This window comes from Zygosaccharomyces rouxii, assembly GCF_000026365.1.
Source record: "Zygosaccharomyces rouxii strain CBS732 chromosome G complete sequence".
NCBI classification, from domain to species: domain Eukaryota; kingdom Fungi; phylum Ascomycota; class Saccharomycetes; order Saccharomycetales; family Saccharomycetaceae; genus Zygosaccharomyces; species Zygosaccharomyces rouxii.
This window is the reverse complement of record NC_012996.1, coordinates 952,820-976,154: the sequence shown is the minus strand read 5'-3', so window position 1 is coordinate 976,154 and position 23,335 is coordinate 952,820. Positions and strand designations below refer to the sequence as shown.

Below are 23,335 nucleotides of genomic sequence, written 5' to 3'. Positions count from 1 at the left end.
TGACAAATGCTGAGTATTTATATTTATTTACAAGATCGATGTTTCATATGTATACCATCTGTCCCACTTCGTTAAACCCAATCTTACGGTCTTTCTTATTATCACGAATACCAGCACCGTAACGGTGACCAACCTTGCCTACACGCGATTCCGTAAATTTGAAAACAGATCTGTCACCTTTACGAACTTCACCGTAAACTACTCTATTGCTTGGACCCTTCTGCTGGTTGTGATTTTCCGCATGCTCACCGATAGATCCCATCTTTTCCAAGGTTTGAGCTGCAGGCTCTAACTCCAAAACCTTGGCAGCATCAACTGGACCGAATGGTTCGGATTCTGCGATCGTTAAAAATCTTGATGATAGTGCTCTTTGTGGAACAGGAATTTCACTCAAGTTCTCCCTAGCGAGTTTTGATTCAGGTTCAAAAACTGGGAACATCTTGTAAAGAGTTGATGACATCACTTCCAACTCAGGAGTTATGCGATTCTGCTAATACTGTTAGTATGCTTCTTAGAGAAGAAAAAAAAAATAATGAGATAAAGAATCACAAATTTGTCAGAGCATAAAGTTGTAACCATACAAGTGTCTTAAAGACTAATCGAATATAATATTTTTGCTAATCTCATCATGCATTGTGATTCTCAACTCGGTAGTTCTTCCGTTTGCTATACATACATGTTTCTCCCATTTCTTTTCGATCTCCATCAACTTGACAATGGCTTCTACTCTTGGAATCTTTAATCCGTAATTCTGAGAAACCTGTTGTGTCGACAGTCCTTCCACCTGAATTTCGTTATAAATCCTCATTTTGAGATCTTCACTTATTACATGGTTCGTAAGACAATTTCTGTTCCCTGGGAAAGGTTGTAAAAGTCTTTTTTCTGGCATATTTTTCAGCCTACGGTTTTCTTCCACTTCACCAAAGGATCCATCGTATTTCTGTACAACAGTTTCTCCGGTAATTGGATGAATGAGACTTTGCCCTCTTTCTAAATCTGGTTTGATATAATTGGGCTGGTGATTACTTGGTACTTGAAAATACTTGTTCATAACGTATTCACCTTTGTAATTTCGTGGACCGAGGAATTGCCTCATTCCACTCTTTAAATTAGTATCATGTTTCTTTGGATGTTCTCTGCCCAGTCTTTTAAATGGATAAAATGGGTATGCAATTTTCCTTCTCGAAAGGTTCCTCACTTGCTGATAGACAACCACTGAAGAACCAGCAGTGGTAGCAGAACCGTGAATTGGAAACATCAGGATCGATCGAATGGAAGTCCATGAAAGAGAAAAGAAGTGAACGTCGAAGAAGGTAGTGGTCTGGTTATTTGTATCGCCTTGAAAAAAAAAATTTGGTGAAAAAAACTATTGTCCGGAAATTACTAGGGTAATAAGTTTTTTGAACAAACCCGGTTTTGTCGGACAACAAAGGTTTGGACAATGGGAGGAAGAATTGAAACAAGCCTAAACACTTGCAATCATGGCGGCTAATTAGCCGCTTGGGTGAAGTGTGGATAGTCAAGCAGTAATTGGCTTTATTCTCTTTGTTGTGGTGAAGCTTTATCATTTCACGTTTGATATTTCAATGGGGAGAGAGCCATAATCACAACCTAATTCTCGAGAGAATACGTTTATAAATGGAGGTGGGCCTTAGAGGAGATCTCTTCAACTCTGTACATGCTTAAAGTGACTAATGTTGTCTATTAGCTCCAGTAACTTTGGGTTGATGCATTAATAGTTGAATGGTTCCCTGTAGTCCGGATATCGACCTCCATTTTAAAATTAAGTGGCAGTGAATACTCTCAAATTTATAGAAGATGACTTCTCGAAGTTTCACTGGAAGAGCATCCGACTTGAGAGCCGATAGTTATCATAATCCTCTCCAAGCACCTCTCTTTCCAGTATTAAATCAGTATTTCATGGAATTTAATGGGAAAAACTGGAAAAACTTGTTCAATTTCTTTTGATGAAGTTTTCAAGTGTTTGGCATAGTTATCTGCTTATTCTGCATATTTGCGAAGTGCTACAAATCTTTCCATATATTTATTTATTCAATTTAATCCTTATATTTTAACTTCACCGCGCCAGTGTGACGTCTCACACGAAAACACGAAACAAAGGAGTAAGGACTCGAATGCTGAGCCAACAGCTAATCATCTTAACAACCACTGTCTTATATTCACTTCCTGGATCCAATCAACATACTTGTAGCATTGATCAGTGATGGATAAAGACTATTCTGAAGATTATCTGTACAACAAGTCCCTTTCCTCTGCCTATAGGGATTTGCTAATGAAACAAATGGGACGTCAAAATAATTCGATGGCGGTTGAAGGTGATGGGTCTGAAGGGGATTTAGAAGACATGAGTAATTACGAGGAGTACGACGTTGGTTTAGATCAAAGGAATAAAGATGACAATGATCCAGAAGATGATAGTGAATACTATAGAAAATTTAAGAAATCGCTTGTACTTGATGATGATGAAGGAGTATCAGAGATGGATGATGCATGGCTTGATGATAACAGTACTGTTGATGGAGACTATACCGATGAGGCTGATAGAAGTTTTTACGATGGTGACCATCAGACTGAAGAAGGAGTAGATAACGATGATGATGATGATGATGATGAAGATGATGAAGATCTAGAAGATGATGAAGAGGAATATCTGGAAGATGAAGAGGAGCACATGGCTAATAGGTATAGCATACGGAGATTAATTTGTTGGATTACTTTGGGGATGGTGTTATTCTTTGCCAGTCCACTGGCAAGCTCAGGTTTAAAACTGCTGGGAAGTAGCACTACACCTATTGCGGGGACACCAACTGGTACAACTAGCTTACAAAGACAAATCAATCATCTATATAATGAATTGGATCACAGAGATGACAGGTATAAAAGTGATTTTGATAAAACTATTAAAGTGGTAATATCCCAATTTGAGAAGAATATCAAGAAATTGCTACCTTCAAATTTTAACTATCTGCAAACTCAATTGGAATCTCTGACCAACAGAGTTAATAATATCAGCATAGCACTTTCACGAAGTGTATATCCCCAGTTTTCCATGGATAATGTCACTGAGTGGCAACAACAATTAGTACGTGAATTGGAAGCTCAGCTACCGCAAGAAATTCCTGTCGTAGTTGACAATACTTCATCAGTGCTTGTAATTCCTGAACTACACAACTATCTGACACGATTAACATCTAGTTTGATTGAAAATTCACATCCATTGGAACAGCCACTGGAGTATGATCTGAGTCTTTACGTCAAAGAAATTTTGGCAAACCAATTCCAATATGTGGACAAGGATTTCTTTATCAAGGAATTGAACAGGAAACTACAACTGAATAAGCAAGAAATCTGGCAGGAGATGGCAGGTAAATTTGATCAGTGGAAAATGGAAAATAATCCTAATAATGGAGTTCCCCAACAATATTCCACCATTCTTTTGAAAAAACTAATTAATCAAATCTACAACAGTAACCAACACCAATGGGAGGATGATTTAGATTTTGCGACTTTCTCTCAAGGCACAAAACTATTGAATCACTTGACTTCATCTACTTTAAAACAAGGCAATGGAGTCAATCCAATGGAATTATTACAGGAATCTAAATACGGGCCTTCCACCTATTGGCAGTGTGCTAGTCCCAAAGGTTGCTCTTGGGCAATAAGGTTCAAAGAACCTGTTTATTTGACAAGATTGTTTTACTCGCACGGTCGTTTCAGAAACAATCTTCAAATGATGAACTCCGCCCCCAAGACCATCTCCGTTTACGTAAGATTAGCCACTGGTGACGCTTCCAAAAAGTTGCTTGGACTCGCCTCTTCTTTTAAGATGGGTACAAGGTTCGCTGGTGATAACCAGCACATTCTAATCGGTCAATACAACTACAGACTCACAGATAATAGGATAAGACAACCACTGCCTCTACCGACCTGGTTCATCCAACTAAAACCTTTAGTGAGGTCTGTCGTTTTCCAGGTTGATGAAAACCATGGCAACAAACAATTTACCTCTTTACGCAAATTTATCGTCAATGCTGTAACACAACAGGATTTACAAATAATGGAATCCAATGCCTTTCCCTTAATATCTAATGATCCAGAGTACGCCTCGTCGTCAACTTCGGCGCCTCAAATCGAAGATAAGCCCCGTGTGGCTATTGCACATGACAATGACCAAGGTATCCCATCGTTTGGTCAAGACGAACTTGATGAATGAGGGACAGCTAATGGTAGTCCCATTGGGAACCGTCATGAAAATCTATTGTCATAGATTTCTGACTGTTCTCCAGTTTGAGAGAAACTACGCTCAAAGTTTCTCTGTTGGGTTAACTTTGGCAAAAAAGTGTTCCAAGAGGGGAACACCGTTCCCAAAATATGCATCATGTTAAAGAAATAACGGAGTCCACCTTCATTTGTCCCCCACTACTGCTGCGTTGCATTGAGTATCCTGCGCCTTGATGCTATCCAGTCGTCGGATTTGAATTTCAAAGATTCATCGTTTCGCAGAAATGATGTTTTTTATTATTGTTTTTATTATGTTAATCAAGAGAAGGTAAAGTTGGTAAAATTGAATTTCACCAGAGTTGGATCAGGGTCTTATTTCAACAGATTTTATCTTTGTTTTTGTCTTTTTGACATTTTACCTTTTTTGACAATCAGTCGTTTCGTAAATACTAGGGACTTCTCGCTGCAGATAAAAAATCGTATATCAAGTCCTTAAGCAGAGAAACATAGTGAGTAAATTGTTATTAAAACTGGCATCTGTACTGAAATTTATCTGGTAATACTTTTAATTTCGAGTCAATTTTCTCTCTGCTATTCTTTCTCAGCTTTATCGGATTCCCCCTAATTCTTTTGAAAGTTAACTCAAGTGAGAGAAGAAAAGACCAGACAGAGTCTATTAGTTTCTGCTATAGAAAAGTGGTGTATTAGAATTGCCAAACTAGTAAGCTGTACCTTCTCGTCATATAAGCTTTCAAATCAACTATGCGGGTCCCTGAATCCTTTAGACGTCCTGCAAATATTCTTCCATTACATGGCAGTGCCTTTAGGAACAAAAATAAGGATAAAAATGGTGAAGAGGTTATACAATCCAATCCTTTGGAAAGCTCAGATGAAACCCCGGGTGCTCAATACCCTATAGATGATTTTTCGTTTAAAGCAATTCCAACAGAGGCTTATCAATGTGCTAAACCGCTATTAGCTTTATTGAAAGCATTTGAATGTAAGGTTTCTTATGAGTACGAATTTGATCCCACTTCAAGTACCATTTGGTACGTCTCCTTGAAGGATAGACCAGATGAACAGTTGCTTGTCCAGAGGCTGGTTCTCTTTGGTGCAAGTATGATTTTAGAGGGTGATGATTTTGGTGTTTTAAACGTTGGTTTGCTCAATGAAATGGGGAATGCAGATAGGGGATTAGCAAATCAAGATGGATTAAGTTTTGAGAATTGTCAAATAATGTTAAGCTGTAGCGATTTTCCTACCAAGAATCACCTAGAAAAGTTACGTCTTCTATCAATTTTTGAGTATATGTCAATTTTCAAAGCATTAACAGGATCAGTTATTAGTACCGTTGGAGTCAGACTGCCAGACATGCATTTAGTGTTGAGTTCAGCATTTAATTTCAAGGATTGGTGTGAAGTTTATTTTGAGGGTCAAGGTTGGGTTAAATTATGGTGTCATATTAGAAGGGTAAAGAAATCTTCTAAAGGGAAAACTAAAAGTAAATGTCAAATTAAATTTTACAAAGATGATAAGTGTAATAATTTAGTGTGCTTTATTCCAGAAAATGAATATGTTCAAGATGTTTTCTTTTACAATGAGAAAAGTGATAAGTCTTCAACATATTTCGAAACTAGTACAAAGTCCCAATTAGATTCATTAACAACGATTAAGCTTTTGGGTAACGTATGCTACCCATCAGAGTCTCGATCCAGAAAGTTATTGAGATCACCTTCGAGTATGTCTTTTAGCCTTTCCAAGTCTAACACGATGACGAGTTTAGCTAGTATGGTTACTACAAATCGCAAAAGGACGACTACAGATCCAACTGATGGCACTCCTCCAGCGGAAAGTGTTTATTCTGAAAATTCAAGTGTTGAGGATTTATCTAAGTTTACCACCCAGTCTGGGGGTCTATTAATAAGGCCATCAGTCCATGGAGGTTTGGGTCATTTGGAATCAATGATTAGATTTATAGTACCCATGATGGATTGTGCTCGTAAGTACGGTCGCCCCGGTGATTTTAAAAAGGATAGATATGATGCTGATTCTCTAATGTTTGGCCTTCCAAGGTTACCGTCCGTGGACTACTTCGCAATTGAAGAAATGGAACAAGTATTGAACGAACCGTTATCTGAGGGCTCAGATTCTAGTGAAACTACTGCATTAGCAATGAGCCACTTCACATCCCTGCTAAATGAATGCATACAGAGAAATCCCGAAAGAGAATCCCATTTTCACTTCCAAAAGTTAAGTTCAACATTGGGCAGTGGTAACCACGAAAAACCCTCACAAATCCCACAGCCTAATGCCAATGGTAGAGCTGTATCGGTGGCTTCCAACAGTGCCTCATTGGTATAATTATGATCCTAAATCTAATGATAATGGTAATAATTGTAGTTTTAATTGTAGCATTTTATACTTTAATACTTTTGGCTCATCGGCTCCTTATACTTATCACTTTTAACGAGGTGGATTTTTTTCACTTTGAAGAAGAGGAAGAAGAACGGAAGTGTGTTCAAATCATCACCACCAAAACCTTTCATATAAGGAATAGAATCACTTGTGCAGTGTTTTAAAAGTCATTGGAACCATGCAAGCACCAGTACAGGCCCCTGTGGTATTTATGAATACCAATCAGGAGAGAACCACTGGAAGACAGGCTCAAATTTCTAATATTACAGCTGCTAAAGCCGTTGCCGATGTTATTAGAACATGTTTAGGACCTAAGGCAATGTTGAAAATGTTACTAGATCCTATGGGTGGTCTCGTTTTGACTAATGATGGACATGCAATTTTAAGAGAAATTGATGTGGCCCACCCTGCAGCTAAGTCAATGTTAGAACTTTCAAGGACTCAAGATGAAGAAGTTGGTGACGGGACTACAACTGTTATTATCTTAGCAGGTGAGATTCTATCACAATGCTCTCTCTATTTGATTGAGAAAAACATTCACCCTGTGATCATTATCCAAGCTTTAAAGAAGGCCCTTTCGGATGCCTTAGAAGTGATTGAGATGGTGAGCAGACCTGTTGATGTAGAAAATGAATCTGCAATGAAAAAATTGATTCAAGCTTCCATCGGTACCAAATATGTTAATCACTGGTCTCAAAAGATGTGTGAATTGGCTTTGAGTGCCATTAGAACCGTAAGAGTAGATTTGGGGACTGTACCAGAAGGTGAACCAAGGTTTGAAATTGATATCAAAAGGTACGTCCGTGTGGAAAAGATTCCTGGTGGAGATGTTATGGACTCTAAAGTCTTAAAAGGTGTTCTATTAAACAAAGATGTGGTACATCCAAAGATGTCTCGTCTGGTAAAAAATCCAAGAGTGGTTCTATTGGACTGTCCGTTGGAATACAAGAAGGGTGAATCTCAAACTAATATAGAAATTAGCAAAGAAGAAGATTGGAATAGAATCTTACAAATTGAAGAAGAACAGGTACATGCTATGTGTCAACAAATATTGGCCGTCAAGCCTACAGTGGTGATTACAGAGAAAGGTGTCTCCGATTTGGCACAACATTTCTTGTTGAAAGGTGGTTGTAGTGTATTGAGAAGAGTTAAAAAATCTGATAATAACAGAATTTCTCGTGTCACTGGTGCCAAGATTGTCAACCGTGTGGAAGATTTGAAAGAAAACGACGTTGGTGCTAATTGTGGTCTTTTCAAGGTGGAATTAATTGGTAATGAATACTTTACTTTCCTTGATGAATCTAGTGATCCTAAGGCTTGTACCATCATGTTACGTGGTGGCTCTAAAGATATTTTAAACGAAATCGAGCGGAACTTAAATGATGCATTAGCCGTCACCAGGAACGTCATGTTATCACCATCCTTGTCTCCAGGTGGTGGTGCTACTGAAATGGCTGTCTCCGTTAAATTAGCCGAACGTGCCAAACAATTAGAAGGTATCCAACAATGGCCATACCAGGCCGTGGCTGATGCCATGGAATGTATTCCTCGTACTCTAATACAAAATGCAGGTGGTAACCCAATTAGAATACTTTCACAACTAAGAGCTAAGCATGCTCAAGGTCAATTTACGACTGGTGTCGATGGTGATACCGGAAAATTAGTAGATATGGTTGAGTATGGCATTTGGGAACCTGAAGTAATTAAACAACAGAGCATAAAGACTGCTATTGAAAGTGCATGCCTGCTATTAAGAGTGGATGACATCGTGAGTGGTGTTAGAAAACAGGAGTAAGCGCATTAGGGTTAAGAAAAAACTCGAATTACCTACATAAACTTATAAATGTGCACACATGTGTATATGTCAATGTTCCATTATTTTCTTCTATCTTGTTTCCTTTTGGTATCATCTTCTAAATCTCGTTAGTTCTAGTTCCAAATCAGTAACAATCTCTTTCAGTTTATCATCGAATTGGTCTAATAAATGGCTTTCAATTTCAAGTCTCAATTTCGTAATTTGATCGGTTATGGGAAATGGACCAAACTCATTACTATTGAGTAAAACGTCGAACACAGATGACCATAAAGCTTGCCGCCAATATCTCTTGAAAGATTGTCTCAACTTGAACCTACCATTCGGTAGCTGTACCGATTCTATAAAATTCCCAAATAGCATAGCGTGAATTATTCCTGCCAATCCATAATAATCCGCTTCGTAAGTCCAAGGTTTACCACTTCTCATTTCAAGACAGTCTTGTTGATCCGTCTTCCAATTGGCTTTGAATTTCGTATTAGGTGGTAATAGTCTCATGTCAAAAGATCTGCCAAAATCTATCAGGTAAATCCCCTTCTTGTTCCAACCAAGTGATCCATCTGGACGGTAGGGTCCCAAAGAACCATTCTCGAATCTAATCATGCAGTTATCTGGTTTCAAGTCACCATGTAAGATGTCAACTCGGTGAATAGATTCTACTATTTTCATCAATTCAACTGTGAAAAACATACAAAGACACTCATCTAGAGGGCCTCTTGTCTTACCCTTTTGCAAATTGATAAGATCTAAAATAGTACCTTGACTTGCGTAATTCAATACAAGATAACTTTCATCTTCGAAACAATGAAGCGAGTTGGCATTGATAATAGAAGGAAGGACGGATTGCTCCCTTAATCTCTCTTCAACTTGTTTCAAAATATAGTACTCCCATATGCTCGCAGGTTTTTCGACTTTAAGAGCTCGAAGATTTCCGGTACTGGATTCTGCCAAGTATACAGTGGCATAACCACCTTCACCCAATTCTGTTCTAATACAATAGAGATCTCCGGTCTTTTTGAAATCAACAATTGGGTTCTTGTTCTCAGTCTTTGACATTTTCTGAATTCTTTTCAGAAGTGTACTCATCTTAAGTGGTTGATTATAACGGTAGAACGTATCATATTGATCTAAAGGTGGTCTTATTCCCGCCAGCAGTTGCCTTCTCATATGGGGATCTAATGGATTTTCAAGTATGGGATATTTTTCTTCTTCGCGTATCTCATGTTGAGGTTGAGTAAGAAATGGGGAACTCTGTGTGCTACTAATTTCATCCTTCTGAGATGTCCAATTGATGTTTTTTCCATTAGGAGAAAAATGGTCAGTCTTCTCAGTTCGTTCTTGAATGGGTGTCATGAAATCTTTTGCAGCACCATTTGAATATAATTGCTGCTCATTATTGAAATCTGAACCGAAGGTTATCTCGTTTGTCTGTCTGTTGGGGGTCTTTTCAGAATCCTTCCCAGCAGACTGATCCGTAGGCTTTATCTCTGTCAAATCGTCCATGTGTTGCCTCGTAAATTCTTGTGTTAAATTATCAAATATAAATTTATTGGTGGTTTCATTATTGTCAAAAGGTTCCTTAGGTTCATTGTAATGTTGGTTGTACATGGAATAAACTTCGCTCATTGCCGCGTTTGAGAAAAAAGTCATAGTAGGAGACTTGGGTGGTTGCGGAGTCTCTTTCAAATTAGATACAGGGGTTTTCATTTCATCTGAAGTATCTCTTAGAGGGAGAATGGAAGTTCTTGTGACCCCTTTGTATTCTAAAGGCGGCTCCACATCCGCCCGTGAATGAGATCCATCGATACGTTCCGAAGAGGATGGACCTGAAGGTTGAGGAAAGATTCCAGGTGATTTCTTGTCCAGCGGATGACTTTCTACCAATGCTAACCCATCATCTGTAGGTTTCTTCTCCCCCAATGGTTTCTTCCCACTGAGTGGAATCTTTTCCCCTAGAGGAGCCAATTTCCTCTTCTTCTTATTTTCTTGTAAATCTTGCTTGGGATATTCGGCTCGCTTGACTGGTTCTCTTCTATAATATAAATCCCTCGATTTCGCTAGGATTTCCTCAATACAGTATTCTTCGCCTGGATTTGGGTATATCAGATCGAAATTACAATCAATCTTTTCAGGCTTTTTTCCTGGTACGTGTAAAATTTTGTAAACTGGATCACTTCTCCCCAAATCATCTTTGAAAATTGCTAATTTCTGTGAAGAAGACGGCCTTTTATTTGGAATCACATCACTTGTTTGTTCGATAGTACCAACGTTAGATCCTGGTTCTAATAAAAGGGAATGTTGTTTGTTTTCTTTACGTCTTGTTGCCTTGGATTCCAGAACATCCCAACCTTCTCTATTTATATTTTCTGAATTATTGGAATCGGGTATATTGTTATCTTGAAACACTTCGTATTTAGATGCTTGTTGCTGGTGTCCCTGCGGCTGGGGGTTGACATTATTTTCATTATTGGTAAATGAAGCCCTTCGTCTGCCTAAAATGAAACTATTTGGATCTGAAGATAGGAATCTTGTATCTGCTGCATTCTCTTGGCTGAAATTAACATTCAATTCTCGAAGTTTAACTTCAAATTCATTCAATTTTCTCAATAATCTATTCTGTGGTCTTGAATTTTCTTCCACTCCCAACTTTAATATGTTATGAGCCTCATTGAATTTTTCCATCTGGAATAATAAGGTTGCAAATTCTTCATAAAATAATGTCAGTTTGGCACCTATGCGTTTTCTAAACATATAAACAAAGATGTCTTTACTCTCTTGCAATACGTCAGAAGAATATAATTCGACGTACCATAGCCATACTTTCAGATACCTTGGATCGTTCTTATAAGTTTCCATATCTTTGAAATACATTATACACCTTTCAATGACATCTAGCATTCCGCTCTTCTTGGAGGTTCCACCTTGAGGAAATGCATTGTTGATCCAAGATATGTATTCCAAAAACAACTCTAGAGGATCGTCCATGTCTTCTAATTCTTCTAATAATCTTCTTTCATATTGAACTCTCGTATCATGCAATTCAGAAGAGCCTAAAGTTAACGCCTGCGCTAATCCACGGGCAGATCTGCCCTCTTTCAAAGGTATAATATTTTCCTTCTCCGGTTCAATAGCTTCAAATTCAATAGGCCCATTTAAAATGTCTGAACCAGACCTCATTGGCCACTATAAGATCTCTAGGCACTTGTATTTTAAGTATTCGACTATTATTATTGTGCGTAAGAGAGTTGGCGTTTAGCTTATAAAACTCTTGTTGAACCGTAAACATGTGTCACGTGATCCGATATATTCAGTATTATAAACTTTCTTCTATTTAAATATCATTAGAATATTCTTAAAGTTTTTAATGCTACATGCAGTTCCTCCATAATGCTAAGTATATTGTAGATGTACAAGTTAGCTCAAAATTAAACCATGTTGCAGTAGAATGAGAACAAGATTGAGAGTGTCAGCAAAACGCAGATCGCAGGTGGTGCCAATCTGTCCTCGTAGTCCACTGCTCTCTTCAAGCGGATATAGACGACCCTTCTAGCGTAGGTTATCACACTGTGAATTATTGTTGCCAATGATGTGATGAAAAATCCAACTGACGCAATCATAGTGGTCGGCGTCCCGTATGTCAAAAGTGTAGTGGAAACACCAAATAGTATGATAGCAATAGACAACCAGGATAAGAACGTTCTTTCTGTGGCAAAATATACTTTGGGCTCTACACGAACCGGAACATAAATAGTTTTCCCTGGTGGTGCTTTCACCTTAGTATCGAATGTAGTTCCTGGTGGGACTTTACTCATTTGATCTCCATTGAAATAATGATCGAGAGATGCCATAAGCTTATAGTAATTTCTTAACATAGGATTTTCAGCCATTCTAATTTTACGTTGGTAATAACCAGAAATTTCAGGATTGTTTTCTGGTGCATCGGAATTATCAATGGAGCCATATCCACTAGCGGCAATTTCTTCCAAGTCCATAGTATTTCCCGGCGCTTGCATTGCATCAATCATGGCAGAATCGTCCTCATCATCCTCATCGTAATCATCCTCATCACTTCTATTTGGTCTTGTGATATTGATATTATTAGCTTTGGGTGGTCTTTTGATGTCAACGTCCATTTGCGGTAACCAGAATGGAATTTCCTGCACTCTGTCGTACAAGAGTGAAGAGACCCCATTTAAAAATTTGGAAAATTTGGGAACGGATTCCACCAAATGAGATCCTACCAATTCACGGATCCACTCCGGTGGTTCTTGACCCATTTGAGTCTGTAACTTGACTTCCAAGACGGCATAGGGAAATCTACACACATCTTTATCGTCTAATTGCTTGAATGGCCAATCGACACCAATATCCGTTCTTCTCCAGTTACCATGAGTCCTGTCAACACCATCAAAATCATCCTCTCTAACCATGGTCAATTCCGTATCCAAAGAAATACGGACACGGGCATCACCTGGCAATTGGAACGCTGTTCTATTGTAAAAAGTTCTAACAACCGGTCTCAACCTTTTCTTTAGCATTGTATACTGAATCTCAGTTGCCAATGCCTCCAAATTTTCGATCTCTTTTAGAGATTTCTTACCTTCTTTGTGCATCTTGGCAAAAGCTTGATCAACAGTATATTTACCCTTGAGGAAATCATTAACATGACGTTCCTTGAGTGAGAAACGAGCCTTGACAGATTTTTCACCAGTCCAATCCTCTCTATGTGTCTTTCTTTCTAAGAAAATAGTATCGGATGCCATACCACCGTACCATCTCAATCTATGAGCTTCGGCACCTTCATCCTTACGCAAACGACCGTAATAAAGATCTAAATCTGCATTATCGTAATAGATGGACGTAATGGCAGAATCTTCCTTTTCAAATTCTTTATTAGTGTTAAACACTAAGACGGGTAAATGTTTTAAAATGATTAATTTCAACTCCATGATATTATCAGGATGAACCCAGTATTTCGTAGTTTGCCTAACAAAATTTTGCTGGCCACCACCGGCGGAACTATCACCCCTTACAGGATTACCTCTTGTCCTAGTAACATCATACAATTGCGATATTTTCTGAACTAGATCGTCGTAGTTCTCCTTGAAGAAAGGCTTCGAATCTAGTCTGACTTGGAAAATTGGCTTCAGGATGTAACCAGTCTTTTTATCATGCTTCTTAATAATCTTTTGGAACCCTATGTAGTTCAAACGACAAAATTTGGCCAAATCGTGAACGTCTGCAATAATGTCACTTAAACCTTCCTCAATTGCATCAAAATCCATTTCACTTGGAGGTGAATTGGAATTCAACATTCTAACAGTCGTTTGAACTTGCTTTTGTGCGTCTTTGACCCTTCTAAGCACTTCGCCATGTTTAACTTTGCTAAAGGTATAGACCTTATCCAATTCCACTTCTAGGGACTCCAGAAATCCGGTTTCTAACTGTTGCGACCAGTTACCACCTGCTTTTTGCAGATTCTGTTCTAACTCCTTCTTTAAATCATCATAAGCAATGTAGTAGTAACTGTACTGTCTTATCAGTGAATTTTGTAATTGTTCACCAAATTTCATATCTTTTGAACAGTCTTATAAACACTACTAAAGAGTCTTATCTGCCCTTTTGAACCTTTTTAATTCTCTAGTACAGCAAGGCTTTTCGTACTGGTCTTCCTAGTAGGCTTGGAAGTAAGGATTTGATGGAAGTTATTTAACTTTATATCTTTTCGCCCTTGCAACTGAATGAGTCGTTAATCAATGTGCCACGTGAATGGGTCCAAGATATAAGAGGCTGCATACAAAATTGTAGTTAATTTCTATAAGAATCGTAGTATAAAGCAATGCAATAATATTTCCTATCTTTGACATTATCATCATATATAACCCGCAATAGTGGAAAGCATTGTTTCCATTTGCTCCTGTGTAAATCTTGAATCACACTCTTCCACCACAGAGTACAGATGGACCATGCTCTGGGGCAACTGGTTGACAATCTGTAGTTTTTCAGCCTTGAACAACGAGTACTGGTTTAGATTTCTCACCAATTCGCTAAACTTTTCATCGTTTAATCTACTTATTGGAGATGTAGTGGGTGCATCTTCTTCTTGAGTTGCACTTTTGTTCGACTTTAGATATGCAATTGTGTCCCTTGTGATCGACTGTAATTCAGGATGGTTATATGGACGGTGGGTCTTTATCTTTTTCCTTTGGTTCTTTTGATTGGCAAGAGTACTCTCCTCATCCCAATGATGCTGTCTTTCTAATTTTGACAAGAATTGTAGAACTTCGTAATCACTTAAAAATGCATCTCTGGTCTCGAAAACCTTCATAATTGGTTATGGATCGTGTATTAATCCATGAGATGGGGCGAGATGAGCTCTAATGAGTTGATATCACTATGTCAAATGGTTCTTCTCATCTCTTGTGTTCTTTTTTTTTTTCATGTTTCTAGAATCGTATATCGAATGACTTTGTAGTGGTGAAGTGGTGAAAATTGTTTTCTTGCAAAAAACAAGAAGTAATAAGCCTTGCTGGCGCAATCGGTAGCGCGTGTGACTCTTAATCACAAGGTTAGGGGTTCGAGCCCCCTGCAGGGCTTTAATTTTTAGAATTTTTAACTTTTAAAATTATTCATTATAATTAAATTATAATTTACAGTACTTCAAAATGAAATGACTTTTTATGACGACTCTTATTTCGATTATTATTCCTTTACTTATCCGTTACATCATTATCCTACCTTTTATACATTAAACTAAAATCAAAGCAATAAAGCCACGACAGCGGCGAAAAATGGCAAAGAGTTTGCAGAAAATCCAACAGCAGCAGCGACGTTAGATGCAGGCTGTAAGTCGTGAGAAGGAGAGGCAGAGCCAGATGAGCTGGAATCAGATGCAGATGCAGAAGCAGAGGAGCTTGAAGAGTCTGAGGCTGCTGCTGCTGCGGTGCCAGATGCGGATTTGGAATCGCTCACTTCGGAAGTAGAGGATGATGTAGCTTCATCCTCCTTAGATTTGCTAGTAGATGTTGGCTTCAGAGTGGAGCGAGCTTCAGAATTGGAACTCTGATCAGAGGAAGAAGTCTTGGAAGCCAATGCGTGAGATGAAGTAGCATTACTGCTGCTGCTGGTCTTGATATCAGAAGTGGTAGTGCTGTTCATTGAGTGGCTAGTAGTAGTGCTGTTCATTGAGTGACTAGAGGATTGGCTAGTAGATTGGCTCTTAGAAGAGCTTGTTGTACTAGACAAGCTTCTTGGAGTCGCACTTGAGATCTGACCACCGTTGTTCAAAACGCTGTAATCTTCGTTAGCTTGAGAAGCTCTGCCCAACACTTCACCATCCTCGGCTTCAATGGACTCCCAAGAACCAGATTGGCCCTGGTAACTGTACTTCTTACCGCTAGAGTAATCAGTAACGACAACTCTTTTCACGTACATGCTGAAAGGTGCTTGAGAGTAATCAATCTTACCACCGGCCCATTCAATAGTACCTGGAGCGTTATCAGGGTCACCACCAGCCCAGATACCCATTTTGATGAACATTGGGGTTTGTGGGTAACCTTCACTGCTGTCATTAGTTAAAGTTCTTACCACTTGACCATCGAGAGCCCAAGTAGCCTTGTCAACATTCCAATCCAAAGTGTAGTTGTGGAATTTGTCCACTGGGCTGTCGACACCATGGAATTGACCTCTGTCGTAAGTAGTGGTGTTACCCTTGGAGAAGTAGTTAGATTGGAATTGAGTGTTATCGCTACCAACCCATTCGATATCCAATTCGTCTAAATCATCACTTTGCAAGTAAAAAGATGAAATCACACCCCTACCTGGACCTGCTTTGAGTTCCACTTCGACCTTACCGTACATGATGTAGAAATCAGATTGTAATGTTGGATTGTTGTATCTTTTATCTAGTGTCATAGCCAGACCTTCATTGGTGTAGTTGACTAATCCACCACCCATGACGTAGGGAAACCAAGGTGAGTCCTTAGTAAAGTCTTCTGCAATACTGGTACCTAGGGCGGTATCAGGAGAACAGCTAGTGGCCTTCAATGGGTTACATGCCTTTGGAGCAGTAGCGGCTTGTGCAACAGACGAACCTGCAGCTAACAACGAGAGTAGTTTCAATTGAACCATTTAGAAGTTGTGATTGGTTTTCTTGATGAATTGCAGATGTAGTAAACTCGAAGGCCATCTTCAAACACTGTCTACACAATTAACCTCGATATATATACTTTTTGAATCTCTTGACTTAACCTCCAATAACGTCACCAAAATTCAAGCAATATCTAACTAATTTTGGAAGCGTAATTCTGATTTTCGTAGAATTGCATGCGGTGAATCCTTAGAGTCCTCGAACAGGTAACCATTGTCGATTCGTGAGCAGCAGCCATTGAAGCTGTTCATCATTTCCGTTATGGATCTACAGCTTGTCAAACACCATCACCGCTGCACATCCTTTTTCGTGTCTATCGGAACAATGGTAATTCGCGTAGGGTATTTTCAAGCCCTGAAACAGAAGCTAATTTTAGGAACAGTTAAATTCGGGCTGAGCAAGCCACGCCAATTGCTATTTTTTCTATACACCAAGTATACCCATACTATTCTTAGTCGTGTACTATAATAGTCTCGAGTGGTATTTGGAACTAGCGTAGGCTGCAAGGTTCTGTTAAAAAAAGGCTGGTGGTTACTATTACGCGAAAAAATTCGTGGGAATGAAAATTCGAGATGGATCTGCTTGGTAAATCGTCGATTGGCAAAGGGATGGTTTGATCGATTCTACTTCAACTGCAATATCTTTTTTGATTCCAGTTAATCGGCACCGTCTACTGAGTCTTTTTAACAAGAGGAGAGAAGGCCGATAGAGAATTAAGTTTCAGAGCTGTTCCATCAAAACTTGAGACATTATGTCAATGTCAATACTTAGTGACAAGCACTAGACATGTGCTTCTTTTTTAGTCGTTTACTTGTTTCTGTAAAAATTTCGGAGTATCTAACGGCGTAAATCAAAGAGTTGACCTCCGTAGAGCCTGGAGTATGGGTCTCGGATCGAAAAAAAATTTGAATGAAACGGACAGGAATTGAACCTGCAACCCTTCGATTGCCAATTCCGGAAATTTCCAGGATCTAACTGGAGTCGAAAGCTCTACCATTGAGCCACCGCTTCACTGTCCATCTGTTGAAGGATGTTTATTTTTAGTTCTACATACGCTAGTTAAAACTTATAGCATATCTAGTTGTTTTCATCGGTAGCTCCTTCTAGATTAAAGGTGGGGAACCTCATTGAAGCTCTACTTGGTAAATTCAACCTCAGATGGGGTCCATTCCAATTGATTGTCCAACTGCTAAAGCTAGAAAAATCGTTCCCTCCGTCACCCTCACCGCTGGAAAAACCTTCTGCAGGAACTGCACCTTTATCCCCCTCTTCAGCGGCAACGCAGTTAACCTTGACGGGTTCTTCTTGGGTGGCTTCAAAATTAATCTTCAAACTACCATCAGCGCACTTGGTAATTTTTAATGGGCCATCAGGAACCTTGACATCGGCATATTTTTCACGGTACAGTTTAATAGCAGCTTCTTTATCTTCGCCATCAATTACCAAGTAGCTTGATTTTTCACCTGATGCACAGGTTGATGCTGCAATTCCAATTGCAAACAGGTGGAGTAAAGCAAGTGTAGTTGAATATTTCATGGTGACTTGATGGTCTTATGATGTCGAGGAAGATGGATGGAGATGTTGGTAAAAAATCCCATTTTTTATACCAGTAAGCAACTTCGTTCCGATTGGTTTCTCAAATGTAAAGTAAATACTCAAATCCCGATGCCTTTCAAATGTATGTTTATTGTTTAGTTTCTCTAGCGCTGAATTCTGTAGTCGCGCCGCATGGTTGAAGGGCTTGAAGGGGCTGGATTTACACAACACTGTAGATCATGTCTTTTACCATGGTTACTCGACTTTTTCTTAAAAGGTATTGTAGTAATTTCAATGGGCATAAAGGGTACAACGACCGCTAAAAGTAATGCCAAGATGATACCCCTATGCTATCGATTGCAAAGTGTATAGGATGCAGATAATCGATGATTCAATACAATCTAGCGGAGCAATATTATTGGTTTAACAAAGATTAACGTAGAAAGATGCTTTGGTTGTTGATCTGTGAGAAATAGCTTCCAAAATAATCTTATGGTCTGGCCATTGTTGTCAATTGGTGATTGCGCTGAAAACTGATTCAATGGTTGAGCCATGGATGCTATTGTAGGGTCATTACAAGCAGATAGTAGACACCTTTCCAACCAGTACTATATAAACTTGCTTTCTGATCGTCCCATTTTCTCCCTACCACCGCATTCCTCAATTATTTACATTTAAAACGTGGAGACCAAAACAGAAGTTGACTTCCGCAGAACACAAGCAGTAAGATTGAGAGCTCGACGTACACTGGTAGCCACCAGAACATTTCAGTGGTCATTCAATATTCCATGTCTTGTCAATATAAAAATTCAGTCACGTGATATCAAATTTGAGTTCTAGCGAGGTTCCCATCCAGTGCACATATTGACTGTATACGGAGAAACATGTCTCTTCTAACCACATAATACTCAAGTGAAGCATATATAGGGTGCATTAGTCTAGATTGTTTTCATCGTACTGCTCTAAAAGTGTAAAAGTCCTCCAGAATTGAGGATGCCTTCACCCAGTTATGCTTTCAAAAAGAAGGCAAGGGGATTAGACCTTTTAAAAAGCGTTAGGGGATCTGATGGATTGGGACCAAGTTCGAGGGATAGAATACGAAGACCAAGTGAAAAATACTTTGATAAAGTTTTGAAAACCATTGGTGACAGCTCAATGGAGTATGTGGAAAGAACTCAAGCCATTGTTGAGATGAGCCAACTTCTTGATATGGTTCCCCAGGATTCAATTTCTGAGGTTTGGTTTACAGCTCATCCATTAGTGTCAATTGATGTTCCTCGTGCGACAAGAAGAGCTACGCTGGAACTTTTACGTGAATGTGTTACCAAGACAAAGGACGATTTTATTAAATCAATTTTCTTCCAGATCATCTATGACTGTCTGGTATCATCAAATGGGGCAGGTGAAAAATTTACAGAGTTAGATCCTGACTTAGACCTCATACTGAGCTCATTAAATGCAATGTTCAAAGAAGATGATGAATTGTTGGATTCCGATGAGAAAAAATTGCTAACAGAAACAGTGTCAGATTTAACTGAATTGGAATTGATAAAGGATTCTAAATGTACTCACGTATCTGTGGTGATGGAGTTGTTGGTGCTGGCACAAAAATTGACTTTTCCTCTCAATGATTCAGATGTGGGTAATTTTATTGAAATTTTGAAAAGAGTTTCCGATTCTGCGACTGTGAGGACCATGAATACTTTTCAAACTATCGCCATAAGATTTTTGGAAAAATTCTTGGACCAAGTGCATGTGGATGCTCTAGACAGCTTAGTCTTGATACTTTTGCAAATTTCTGCATCCATGCCGCCAGATAAAGTGGAAACCGCACTTATTCCGCTATTAAATTGCATACTAAGATCAAAGCATAGGTTATTACTGGGAGAAAAATTGCTTATGATGCCTCATGGTAAGAAATTTGACAGAGCAATTATCGCCAGATGTTATGCCGATATTTACGCTCAGGCTGTTCGTGAAGGTCATGTTACCGCCAATGAGGCATTTCATCTTTTGAGTAAACTCTTTGATGCAAAAGTTGACGATGAATTCCTCAGATTTGTGGACTTATTTTTGGGAGTCCATAGTTTCTTGGAAAATTGGGTTTCTGTAGAAGGAAGCACCGGAACTATTCTTTGGTCCATGATCCAGGAAGCCCTTGTGCGGTTTAAGGGCCCTTCACCTTCAATAGTGGACAAACTATTAATTTCCGTCACGAACTATCCATCTCTGATTCCAATATCACCAGGGGCATTGGTACATTTTATTTCACAATACAAGACTTCAATTCACATTGAGAATCTGATCCCCTTGTTTGAACTTAGAAGGTGGGACTTTAAAAGTGCAGAAACTTTGAATGAACTGACAGACCTTGTTATGGTCCCAGAAGCTGCTCCAAAATACCGCCTACAATTCTTAAGATTATGCAAATCTTGGTTTCAAGAGACTAATGATCAAGAGTTCCAATGGAACATCAGTCAGATGAATTGTCTATGGAATATTTATTCCAAAGTAGAGAGTTGGATGGCTCCAGAATCTGAACTGATCGAATTTGGTGAATTGCTGTATACCTTCTTGCAGTTGACAACGGTGGATATTTTTTATCAATTATTGAATACTCGACTGTTGCCTACTCTAAGGAAAATTCTATTGCAAAAGAGTAAAAGAAGAAGTTTTGTGGGTAGTCTAGGAGCCTTTGGTAGAGTGAAGGCTTACTCTGAGGAGCGATTGAGACTATTGCCTATTTTAGTCAAGACATTGGTTAAAGCGTTCATTTGGAGTCCCTTGGAGCCTACTGGCTCGAAATGTACAACATTATTCGATGTATTGATTTCTGTCTACGAGTATGCGGAACACTGTGCGGATTCAATAACGTTATTAACTATTGCAAGACCCATGGTCAGAGTGAGATGTGATACGGAGGGCAACTTCTATTTTGCTGATCCAGAGGATGCTGTGGGGATTAGTTCAGCATTCGGTAGACTTAAGGAGCAAGTGGCAGTTGGAACTAGTGTACAATGGACTTTCCCTGAGACGCTTGACTTTATCGATGGTAATCTTTTGGGTGAACGTAACGAGCATGTCCAATTTGATAGTGGAAGAGCTGGTCCTTCCAATGGTAAGATTAACATGGGCATTTGGCTATCATTAGCCGTGGGTACGATCGAAGATCCTGCAGATTGGGAAATTTACTCTTATCTTTTGACCCATCTCTGCTCTCAATTATCAGAATTGACGCTATTTGAGGGACACTATGAAGAGATAAACAAGTTTAAAAATGTGATTTGCCAGCATTTGAGGCAATCCTTGCCATCTAATATCAAGCCAGGTGATGGCCTAAATAGATCAGATTTGAATTCTGCTTATGTGAGAAATCTTTCAGCGGTACTTGCCTACAACCAATATGAATCCAAGAATTTTGCTGATGATCTGGTGGGGGCACTCGTCTTCGGGCTCACATCATGGGAGAAGACACTAATACCCATACTGCACATATTGACCGTAAGTTGTTTTGAAATTCCTGGATCTATTAAACGTTACATTACTCCAATTTTACTTGAATTACAAAAGAGGATTACCACTTTACATGCTATTCCATCAATTTTGGAATTCTTGTTGGCACTAAAGTCATCACCACCATTAGTTTCTAACCTTACCCTTGATGAAACCAAACGAGTATTCGCCATAGTTTTCAATTTAATTGAAAATTCCACTTTTCTCAAAGAACGTTCAAAATCCTTTGCAGTACCTCCTTCAGCTTCTAGCTCCAAATTACCGCCATCATCTGTCTCCAAAAATTATGATATGGAAATATCACCGTCAACTGAGGGATTTCTCGTAGGTGAATCTATGACGAGGTTTTTTCAATATCAATCTTTTATGGTTCTTGCCAGTTGGTTATCTAACGTCAAGGCAGATAAGATGGATGAACTCATACCGTTTGTCTCGAATGGTTTGGATAAATTGGCTAAAATTGAAGATCTGAAATATGATGCACTTGCCTATAAGGATTTTGTATTACGTCTTAAGTTCACCAATTCGAATGAGACCCCATTGCGACGTGGCAGAGATTCAGATGATTTCAAAACTTCTACTCATTTGAGCAGATGGATTGGTGAAAATTGTTTAATTTCCATTAGGACTTGGGAAACTACAAACAAAGTGATTGTAGGGTTAAGAAGACCATCGTGCGAATGTTCTTTTGAGGTTAAACCACAGATGCAGCTGTTGCAGCCCAAATACAAATTATTTGGATTTCAAGACGATGAACCACAACAATTTAGTAGCACAACTATTAAGCCAGAACAAATTTTACCACTTGTGTGTACCAAGGATGTGGATTCCTTGATCCCGTTACCCAGTGAAGATCCAAAGTTTAACCGTTCAATTGGGTTACTAGATCGAATTCCACAAGTTGAATTTCAAAAGACCGGTATAATTTACTTGGGGCCTGGTCAAAACCAGGAGTCACAAGTTCTATCTAATAATCATGGCTCCACACAGTACAATTGGTTTCTTTCACAAATTGGTGATTTTATAAAATTGAAAGAGACTGGTAGATTTTTTTACAAAGGTGGATTAGATCCAGAGACTGATGGAGAGTATGCATTGGTTTGGAATAACGCTACCACGCAAGTCACTTTCCATACGGTAACGCTAATGCCTGCTGATAATGATTTGTCTTTCAAGAAAAGACATGTCGGAAACAATTTTGTGAACATTTTCTACAACGAATCTGGGCTATCATCCTCACATTTCAATTTCAATATCATCAAGAGTCAATTCACATTTATTAATATTGTAGTTACACCAGAACATACCGGTGTCACTGAAAAAATCTCACAACACTACAAAGTTAAGATTTACAGGCGATCCGGGGTACCGGGATTATTATCCTGTGCTCACTTTAAGATTCTAAACAGATACAATTTGGCTAGGTACGTTCGTCACGTCTCATTAATTGCCAATGCCCTTGCTGAGAAATACAACGAAACTGGATCACAAGACGCCTGTTCCATCTGGGGGGTTCGCTGTAAACAACTGTTAGGCATTCGTGAGCGTGCAGCTAATCTGAATGAAGGACCATCATCATTTTAAAAAGTTCATATTTGTATTATTCTCGATTTTTAAGCGCCATTAGGCCTTATGGAGGCATATGTATATGTAAGTATGTTACCCGG

General features: G+C 38.9%; 10 protein-coding genes and 2 non-coding genes across 12 annotated transcripts; 5 read left to right on the top strand and 7 right to left on the bottom strand.

Annotated features, from left to right (window-relative positions):
- Window positions 1-43: 43 nt before the first annotated feature.
- Window positions 44-1,258, bottom strand: MRPS35 (mitochondrial 37S ribosomal protein mS45; the record flags this gene model as incomplete). The annotated part of the gene is made up of 2 exons (XM_002498478.1): window positions 44-487; window positions 677-1,258. The coding sequence occupies 2 exons, from the start codon at window positions 1,256-1,258 to the stop codon at window positions 44-46; spliced, it is 1,026 nt and encodes a 341-aa protein (XP_002498523.1).
- A 966-nt stretch (window positions 1,259-2,224) lies between these two features.
- MPS3 (Mps3p) lies at window positions 2,225-4,234 on the top strand (the record flags this gene model as incomplete). The annotated part of the gene is made up of 1 exon (XM_002498477.1): window positions 2,225-4,234. One exon carries the CDS (start codon window positions 2,225-2,227, stop codon window positions 4,232-4,234), a length of 2,010 nt encoding a protein of 669 aa, XP_002498522.1.
- Window positions 4,235-5,004: 770 nt separating this feature from the next.
- Window positions 5,005-6,603, top strand: TPH3 (Tph3p; the record flags this gene model as incomplete). The annotated part of the gene is made up of 1 exon (XM_002498476.1): window positions 5,005-6,603. One exon carries the CDS (start codon window positions 5,005-5,007, stop codon window positions 6,601-6,603), a length of 1,599 nt encoding a protein of 532 aa, XP_002498521.1.
- Window positions 6,604-6,835: 232 nt separating this feature from the next.
- CCT3 (chaperonin-containing T-complex subunit CCT3) lies at window positions 6,836-8,452 on the top strand (the record flags this gene model as incomplete). Its single annotated transcript, XM_002498475.1, has 1 exon — window positions 6,836-8,452. One exon carries the CDS (start codon window positions 6,836-6,838, stop codon window positions 8,450-8,452), a length of 1,617 nt encoding a protein of 538 aa, XP_002498520.1.
- A 111-nt stretch (window positions 8,453-8,563) lies between these two features.
- MAD3 (Mad3p) lies at window positions 8,564-11,647 on the bottom strand (the record flags this gene model as incomplete). The annotated part of the gene is made up of 1 exon (XM_002498474.1): window positions 8,564-11,647. The coding sequence occupies one exon, from the start codon at window positions 11,645-11,647 to the stop codon at window positions 8,564-8,566; it is 3,084 nt and encodes a 1,027-aa protein (XP_002498519.1).
- A 248-nt stretch (window positions 11,648-11,895) lies between these two features.
- On the bottom strand, window positions 11,896-14,043 carry VTC4 (Vtc4p; the record flags this gene model as incomplete). The annotated part of the gene is made up of 1 exon (XM_002498473.1): window positions 11,896-14,043. One exon carries the CDS (start codon window positions 14,041-14,043, stop codon window positions 11,896-11,898), a length of 2,148 nt encoding a protein of 715 aa, XP_002498518.1.
- A 299-nt stretch (window positions 14,044-14,342) lies between these two features.
- On the bottom strand, window positions 14,343-14,798 carry RPC17 (DNA-directed RNA polymerase III subunit RPC17; the record flags this gene model as incomplete). The annotated part of the gene is made up of 1 exon (XM_002498472.1): window positions 14,343-14,798. The coding sequence occupies one exon, from the start codon at window positions 14,796-14,798 to the stop codon at window positions 14,343-14,345; it is 456 nt and encodes a 151-aa protein (XP_002498517.1).
- A 195-nt stretch (window positions 14,799-14,993) lies between these two features.
- ZYRO0G12166r lies at window positions 14,994-15,066 on the top strand. Its single transcript has one exon. It is a non-coding gene; the product is annotated as a tRNA-Lys (tRNA).
- Window positions 15,067-15,229: 163 nt separating this feature from the next.
- On the bottom strand, window positions 15,230-16,600 carry CRH1 (transglycosylase; the record flags this gene model as incomplete). Its single annotated transcript, XM_002498471.1, has 1 exon — window positions 15,230-16,600. One exon carries the CDS (start codon window positions 16,598-16,600, stop codon window positions 15,230-15,232), a length of 1,371 nt encoding a protein of 456 aa, XP_002498516.1.
- A 929-nt stretch (window positions 16,601-17,529) lies between these two features.
- Window positions 17,530-17,630, bottom strand: ZYRO0G12122r. Its single transcript has 2 exons — window positions 17,595-17,630; window positions 17,530-17,565 (listed from the first exon to the last, which is right to left on the bottom strand). It is a non-coding gene; the product is annotated as a tRNA-Trp (tRNA).
- A 66-nt stretch (window positions 17,631-17,696) lies between these two features.
- On the bottom strand, window positions 17,697-18,155 carry ZYRO0G12100g (uncharacterized protein; the record flags this gene model as incomplete). The annotated part of the gene is made up of 1 exon (XM_002498470.1): window positions 17,697-18,155. The coding sequence occupies one exon, from the start codon at window positions 18,153-18,155 to the stop codon at window positions 17,697-17,699; it is 459 nt and encodes a 152-aa protein (XP_002498515.1).
- Window positions 18,156-19,148: 993 nt separating this feature from the next.
- Window positions 19,149-23,252, top strand: ZYRO0G12078g (uncharacterized protein; the record flags this gene model as incomplete). The annotated part of the gene is made up of 1 exon (XM_002498469.1): window positions 19,149-23,252. One exon carries the CDS (start codon window positions 19,149-19,151, stop codon window positions 23,250-23,252), a length of 4,104 nt encoding a protein of 1,367 aa, XP_002498514.1.
- Between the last annotated feature and the right edge of the window lie 83 nt (window positions 23,253-23,335).